General features: G+C 43.6%; 1 protein-coding gene across 1 annotated transcript in view; it reads left to right on the top strand.

Annotated features, from left to right (window-relative positions):
• The first annotated feature begins 1,488 nt into the window (after positions 1-1,488).
• Positions 1,489-8,506, top strand: part of Ndufv2 (NADH:ubiquinone oxidoreductase core subunit V2) — a 22,655-nt gene continuing 15,637 nt past the window's right edge. Inside the window, exon 1 of the mRNA XM_021185709.2 lies at positions 1,489-1,649. Within this exon, the coding sequence (XP_021041368.1) occupies positions 1,599-1,649 (51 nt within the window). The 5' untranslated portion in view covers positions 1,489-1,598. The remainder of the gene's footprint in view (positions 1,650-8,506) is intronic.

The following is an 8,506-nucleotide window of genomic DNA, read 5'->3' as shown; positions in this document are numbered from 1 at the left end:
TCCTCTACCCCTGCATGGGATATGAGTCGTCCCCAGAGCTCTGGCTTTCCCCGAATGAAGCCTCATGTGGTTTGCATCAAGCTTGGTCTCTCGTGAGTTCTTGGGGGTCCACTATTATCCCGAGACTTGAGTGAGGGTCTCCCTTCGGAGGTCTTTCAGCTTCACCTATAGCGAGCTTGAGACCAGGTTGGGCTACATGAGACTCTGAAAAGGCCAAAGTATTACAACTGCTAATGATGATGACAATATGTTTGGGTGCACACACACAATAAAATAAATCAGTAATGGGACCCGGATTATCTTTTCTTTTACAGTATCTTTTCATTCCCTCAGTGAAGTACTGAAGCAAATTTATTAGTGGCAAACTAATACTGGAGATAATGCAATAGGAACCAAAGAATTTAGTATCATTGGTTAGAAACACTATCTCTTGAGTCGAATAATAATAATATTTTTGGTTTTTCGGGACAGGGTTCCTCTGTGTAGCCCTGGCTGTCCTGGAACTCACTCTGTAGACCAGGCTGGCCTCGAACTCAGAAATCCACCTGCCTCTGCCTCCGCGTGAGCAACCACGCCCAGCTGAGTCGAATACTTTGTAGAATATGATTCACACAGGTTGCAATGGATTATCTTTTTTTTTTTTTTAAACAAACTCATGACGGATAACCTTTCAGAATCTTCATTCTGTTGTCAAAATTCCGGAAACTATTCACAACTTTATTATAGCAAAAAGAAAGGGGTGGATTGAGAAGACACACACAAAGCGATAGTCAAAGGAAGAGTCAAGAATAAGTTAAAAGCCCAAGGTGGCAGTATGCGCTTGTCTGAAGGTTGAGGATCACTCAAAACCTGTGTAAAATACCGACAGCTGGAAACAGCACGATGCCTAAAGCTGCTAGGAATTTCCTGAGATCAAACAAAAATCAAGACGACAGTAGGTTCCTTCCTCCACCAGTTTTATCATGGAAAATGTCTAGAGCATACACAAGCACAAAGAATATTTGTTCGTCTACCGCGCAGCATCAACAGTCATCATTTCTACCTCCCACTCACTGGCATCCCGAAGTCAATTCCAGCTTAGCCTATCATTTTACAGACTCTAACGCAAAGGCTTGGGAGCCAAGGCACTTGCTGTCCAGGTCCACTAGGTGGCATCCCTTTAAATACGATCGTATGTAAGAAAAGACTCAACCAAACGAATTTTGAAGGAAGTATGCAATACCAGAGGAGGTGTTTGACAGAACAAACACAAGATCCCCCAAGAAGGTGCGCCTCGTCCTCAAAAAAAAAAAAAAAAAACAAAAAACAAAAAACACAAGAGCCTCCAGAAGCTACGCCTCGTCCTCAGGGCGGGGACTCAGCTGGCCCAGCCGGACCAGCCTTTTAGGGACTGGCTTGTTTCGGGCCCGCCCACCGGTCCCAGCAGCCCTCGCGCGCCGCTGCGTCAGGAACTGCGTACTGTTCCGGACGCCCAGGCCTGGGCTCGTGAGCGCGCGCGCCTTGCGTCCTGGGCTCGGGGCCGCGCGCGCCGGGCCTCCGGGCTCGTTCGTTCCCAGTCAGCCTAGAGCGGCCGGGGTCGGAGCACCGCGTACCCCGCCATGTTCTCCTTGGCGCTGCGGGCCAGGGCGACCGGCCTCGCTGCTCAGTGGGTAAGAGGCTCGGGGTAAACCCCGGGCACTGTCGCCACAGTCTCCCGCTCTTCGTGCCTCCCTTAGCTTTTAGTCCTGGGAGACCCCAGGGCGCTGGACAGGTCAGCTGGCGGCGGCGGGGACGCAGCGGCCTTCGTCCTCAGTGCCTCCGGGATGCTCCGCAGCTGCGGTGGCGGCGGGTGGCGGGCCGCCCGCACCGGGCCGGGGAAAGTCACCCCTAACTTAGTCAAGGTCAGGAAGGCGGTTGTCATTTGTCCTGGCGCGGAAGCTATTGGGGGCCCCTGGCGGCCCGCTGCTTCCAGGATCCTAGCAGCGAAGCTTTGGGCTGCTTGACTGTCAGGCATAGCGGCTGCGCTGCATCCGATTTAAAAGCACGCTGGAGAAAACGCTGATAGGCTTGGTGAAGGCTTGCTGAGCTCCTTCAGGACTAGATAAAGGTGACCAGCGTTTCATTTACTGAAGTTGTTCTTTCATTTTAGGAAATGCTCGGCAGAGAATCGTAGGAATTAACCGTGAGAGAATAGTAGTAGCACGAGTAACCGCACTGACCAAAGAGTCGTAGTTTTATGGCCATTTGAGTGTCAGGTGCATCTCAGATAGGCCAAGGAACTGAACTGAGTGGAAACACTGAAGCGAAGCTAAAAATGCAGATTCCAGGGCCTGCGAGGTAGCTCAGGGTGCAAAGGCGCTGGCCTCCAGGGGTGAGGACTAGTTGTGGTCTGACCTTCACGAGCTGAACTTGTGTCCGGAGAGTGCATGGGCACACAGATAATAATGGCTATTGAACTTAACTACATGGCAACTACAGGAAAGAAAGAAGCCTTATTTGTTTGGTTGGATTTTATTTTCCTAACAGTAAAACAAACACTAAGTTCTCAACAAAAGACTATATATATATACATACATATATGTGTGTGTGTGTGAACAAACCATTTGGGGCTTTAGACTTAGGCATCCCAGGTGACCTTTTGTAGTTATGTGACATGACCCAGAGAATTAGTCTTGGTTTCTTCAGCTGTGAAATGGGAATGTTGAGTCTGTCCCTAGTTTTTTGAAGCCTTAACGTACTTCTTAGGTCCAGGTAACAGTGTGGATTGGATTATAGTACTTTTTTTTTTTTTTTTTTTCCCCTTTTGAAATTAGATCTCACCATGCAGCCCTGGCTGGCCTGGAGCCTGCTAAGTGTGGCATGTTGGCCTTGAATGTTTAAATGTTTGTTGGTCTTTTTGCCTTGACTCTTGAGTGCTGAGATTACAGGTGTGAGCTTCCATGCCCTGCTGGAGTAGAGTAATGATGGGTGATGTTTGATGGCCCCTTGCTGTGTATTTAATAGGTGAATTTATATCTTATTTTAGAGGGTGGTGCAGTGTTTTCATCACTACAAATTAGAAACAGAATTCCCAATTTTTGTGGGGTTATTTCATGTAAGAACACTAATAAGGTTCATATGTGTATGGTTGGTCACATCTGATGTCCTAGCATTTAGGAGTTAGAGCCAGGAAACTCAGAATGTTTGCTATCATTAGCTATATAGTGAGTTTGAGGTTAGCCTGGCCTATATAAATTCCTGTCTGTAAAATATCCCCAACTCAAATCCCAGCCCCCTACAACAAACAAAGAGGTGCCCCTGGTAGTGTGGACTAGTAAAGAGTCAGTGGAAGGTTTTATGTACAGTAGGGGTTCTGCTCTGAGTAGATGACTGGTGTGGGAGTGGAGGTGGACTAGGTCTGGTTGGAGTCAGAAGCTGGAAGGCTACATAGGTAAGAGAGGCTCTGAGAATCATTCAGTTGAGGAGGAGACTAAGAAGTAGGGGCCAAAAAGCTCCCATAGACATCTTCTGTTTCTTTTGTTTTTGAGGCAAGGGGCAACAAGAGGTATAGTTGAAAAGCAGGGTTTTGTTTTGTGGGTGGTGTTTTGAGACAGAGTTTATGTAGTTTATGTAGCCTTGACTGGCCTTCCAGGAAGACTAGCCTGGCCTTAAACTCAGGGATCCACCTGCACTCCCAGGCCTCTGCTTTCAGTTTTGAAATGTTTTTCCCCTATGATAGTGGGTTTTGTGCTGTCACCCCAACATGCTCTCCACAATGAATAATTTTGAATTGTATCCTGGACTTTGTAGATGCATAATAAATTACACTAATAACACTACATAACAATAATAATAACATAATTAACACTACACTCTAACTTATTTCTTTAAAGAATGTTCATCCCCATTGTCATGAGTGGTAGACCAATATTGGTTCTAATTTAGCAAGGCTGCTTAGAATCTGTCATTACACAGGGGTCAGCCAGAGATCTGAGTAGTTTCTGTACCCATTTCGGTACTTCCTTTCCTGGGATTCCCACTTGCCCATGCCAGAGATTATCCACTTCCTTGGCTAAGTCAAGCCATTTAAGACTGCGTTTTAATTTTTTTTTTTTTTTTTTGTTTACTTATTTTGGTTTCTTTGTTTGTATAACAGGGTCTTAACTGTATAGCTCAAGCTGGCTTTAAACTCTGGCAGTCCTCTTAGCATACCTCCTAAATGGTGGTGTTACAGGTGTGAGCCATTGTACCTAGCTTACATGAAAGACTTTTGGTGTGTTTGTTTGAGACAGGGTTTCTCTGTGCAGTCACAGTTGGCCTGTTACACTGGAGAAACTCAAAACCTAACTTTGTAACATCCCAGCAGACCCCAAAGAAATCTCACCTTTAGAACAGGCATGTTAGCACATGCCTTTAATCCCAAAGGCAGGAGGATCTCGGTGAGTTTGAGGCCAGCCTAGTCTATATAGCAGGCTCTAGGACACCAACAGCCTTTCTCAAAACAAGAACAACAACAAAACAAAACAAATAAAACACAACAACCCACCCACCCCCCAAAAAACCAAGAAATTTTATCTTAGTGTGTGTGATCTTAAAATCCTAAATCTCAAAACATTTTACAGATTTTTCTTAACTTATGCTGGGTTTATATACACTCCTACTTTGAAAGTCAAAGATTTAATAATAAATGAAACAGTATAGCTTCCCAACATTATATTCTATAAAGTAGTTTCACCCTTTTTTGTTTTTTTAAGATTTATTTATTTTATGTATGAGTACACTGTAGCTGTATAGATGGTTGTGAGCCATTATGTGGTTGCTGGGATTTGAACTCAGGACCTTTGGAAGAGCACTCAGTGCTCTTACCCACTGAGCCATCTCACCAACCTATTCTTTTATTCTTTTTTCTGAGTGTGTGTGTGTGTGTACATACATATGTACAGTGTGTGAGTGTGTGTGTGTTTGTAAGTATTCCTTTTTAGCTGCCCAGGAAAATCGTTGTATATGATGAACAACTAAGTTGAACAAGTGCTATAATTATGGAAGCATGGCTGGTTCCTTTCTCTAGTGCTGTCCAGGCGAAGAGGAGGGAGTTACGTGGTCACGATGGGTGAGTGGGAGGCATAAAGTGCTGTTAAGTTGAAGAAGCTGCATGCACAAGGAGTGAGATGCATGGCAGGTTGGAAGGAAATAAGAGGGTGGAAGCTGGGACTGAAAGGGGCAAAAGGCCTTTTCTATGACGTAAGAGGATTTAGATTTTGTCCAGTAAGACGTGAACAGTTTCGGCAGATTTGTAGCATGCTCAGATTGAGTCCAGAGCTACCACCTTCAGTCCTCTGCTCATTAGAATTTTTGTGAGCATCTCTAGAGATGTGGAAAAGCATAAGACTGTCATGGAACCACATTATTAGTAGTAACCTGGGGCAGAGGAAGAACTGGGAAAGAAGCAGGGCTGGGGAATGCAATAGCAAGAATAACAAAAATTACTCAGTAGAATCTCTAAGACCTAGTGATTAAGTCAGGAAAAGTGTATTGAGATAGCTTCTTAAGTCGTGCATGGCATTAAGATACTGTCTATAGAAGACTGTTAACTGCATGTGATGGTCTATACTTACAATCTTGGCACTTGGGAGACTGACATAGGAGCATAGAAAGTTTAGGCTAGCCTGGGCTATCTAATGAGACTGTTATTTCAAAACAACAAAAGTAAGCCTGGCAGTAGTGGCTCATGCCTTTAATCCCAACTTGAGAAGCAGGCAGATGCTTATATGCATGAGAGACATCCCACTGGAAGGGTTATATTAGGCTGATTCTCCAAACTGGCACTAGTGTACGAGAGTGTAGTGGCTTGTGTAAAGTGGTGGCTTGGTTTGCTGTGCTCTACTTTGTGTGAGTCTTGAATGAAAGGGTTGTTTGTGTCCTGTTGTGTTGGATAAGCTCGTAGGTGGCAGTACATTATTAGCATGAATAACTCAAGAACATAACGTCCCTTATGGGAACACCAGTGCATCTCCCACCCCTTCCACTTCCTTTAAGTAAAAGGGAATTTATATATTAATTTCAGTAGAGAGGAAGTAGATATTTTTCAAATATCTAAAAAGATAATTGTATCAGAAGAAGTCACAGCCTAATTATAATATAAAAAACTGTATACTAACAGATGCAAGAAACTCAATAATCTGCTCTGTCTTGAGAATGACTTTGTTAAAGTTTTTATAAACAAAAGACAATTTATCTGTCATGCTTTAAAATTATCTTTAAATCTGTCTTTCAGTTATTGTTTTATCTTGTGTCTGCTAAGTGAACAACAGTGCTTTAACATATTAGGAAGTTCTTTTAGAGTAATTTCATTATCTTAAAACAGCCCATTAAAAAGACACCCATGCTGGGTGCGGTGGCGCACACCTTTAATCCCAGCACTCGGGAGGCAGAGGCAGGTGAATTTCTGAGTTTGAGGCCAGCCTGGTCTACAAAGTGAGTTCCAGGACAGCCAGGGCCATACAGAGAAACCCTGTTTTTCTTGAAAAACAAAACAAACAAAAAAGACACCCATTTTTAAAACAAACAAGAGCTCATGCCTTTTATCCCAGTACCCAGGATATACAATCAGGAGGATCTCTGTGAGTTCGAGGTCAGCCTGGTCTACACAAAGAAACCCTGTCTCAAAAAACAAAACAAAACAAAACCCCAAACCAAAAAACCCAATAAGCTTTAAAAATATTAAGCGAGGGGCTGGAGAGGGAGCTCAGTGTTAGGAGCACTGGCTGCTCTTCCACAGGCTGGGGCTACATTCCCAGCACCCACAGGGCGGCTTAGAACTGTCTGATGCTTCAGTTCTATGAGATCCAACACTAGTCTTTTGTCTTCCAAAGGCACCAGTCTTGTCTTGAACTTAGTGCCCCTTTATACATGGCCAGGGGGGGGGCACTTATACACATAAAATTTAAATAATTCTAAATCTCCTTAAAGTAGTAGATTCAGAGATGATGGATCAGCAGTTAAGAACCCCTTACTGCTCTAAGGGCCAGAGTTTGCATCCCAGCACTCACTGGACAGCTCATAGCTCCCTGTAATCTGGCTCCAAAGGATCTTATTTTCCACTTCTGATATTCACAGACACCTGTACATATGTGCACTTGCATGCACACACATACACACCAAGCTTTTAAATAAAGATATTAAGTACAAGGTTGCATATTAGGAAGTAGTGAAGTATTAATGTAAACTTTTTACCTTGGAAAAAATAAAACCCAGAAAGTCCTAAGTTTATACTGCTTAGCTTTTTCTCCCATGGTTGTGAGCTACCATGTGGTTGCTGAGAATTGAACTCAGGACCTCTCTGGAAGAGTAGCCAGCAGCACTCTTTAACCTCTGAGCCATCTCTCCAGCCCCCTCCCCACTCTTCTTAATCATCTGTCATCAGTGATTTGCAATTAAAACATTAGTTTTTTGGATGCAAATGTGTGTAAACTCATGTGAATATGCAGAATTACTGGTCAGCAAGATTATGCCTCAAAATATTTTTCCAGGGATTGGTAGAGTGGTTCAGTGGTTGGAGTGCTTGCTACCAAAACTGCCATCTTGAGTTCTGTCCCTGGGGCCAATTTCTGTGAGTTGTTCACAGGGGAAAAAAAAGCAAGGGGATTTAATGAACAACTCTTTTTTTTAAAATACAAAATGTTTATTGGAATAGTTCCTACTTACCCTGAATCATGTGCTTTGAGTGCCACTGCCTCCTTCTTGTTAGCCTTGCCTTTCCGCCTGTAGGCTGACAGGACAGTGGAGCAGCCAACACACAAGCCTACCATTTGTGCATGGGTAAAGACTGGTCATTTTACAGCATCCTGGGCATTTCATATCCAGGAAGTAGGTAGGACTGGGGCTCTGCACCAGGCACTTTTTCCTGTGCTTCCTCTTCTCATCTGGAAAGGGATGGAGGAGCTCCTTTGCCAGAGGCATGTTCTTGTAGGGAGGGCTTAACCACCAGACAGCTAACGGACAGCTTTTGCAAAATTAGCTCTGTGTTTATTTTAAAGATTTATTTTAATTTTATGGCTTTTAGTATTTTGCTTACATGTGTGTATATGCACTGCATGTGTGTATGGTGCCCACAGAGGCCTAAGAGGGCACTGGATCCCCTGGAACTGGAGGTATAGACAATTATAATTCACCATGTGGGTGTTGAGAACCAAACCTGAGTCCTCTGCAAAAGCATCTCTCCAGCTCCTCTTTATTAATTTTAAATGAAAATATGTGCATGTAACATCCTGAATAAACAAAAAGGGATTCAAATATTGACCAGAAAAAGTTCGATGCATTTCATTTGTGAATGTTTTATTTTGTCAATCTTTTTTCAGTTTGTGTATCAGTGTTAAGTAGGAATTGGAAAATAGAAAAAAATAAATGAGCCTTTACAATATTTTGTTGTTATTGTTGTTGTTTTGTTTTCCGAGACAGGGTTTCTCTGTGTAGCCCTGGCTGTCCTGGAACTCACTTTGTAGACCAGGCTGGCCTTGAACTCAGAAATCTGCCTGCCTCTGCCTCCCGA

The sequence above is a fragment of the Mus caroli genome, chromosome 17 (assembly GCF_900094665.2).
Source record: "Mus caroli chromosome 17, CAROLI_EIJ_v1.1, whole genome shotgun sequence".
Taxonomy (NCBI): Eukaryota; Metazoa; Chordata; class Mammalia; order Rodentia; family Muridae; genus Mus; species Mus caroli.
This window is presented reverse-complemented; position numbering and strand designations above follow the sequence as displayed.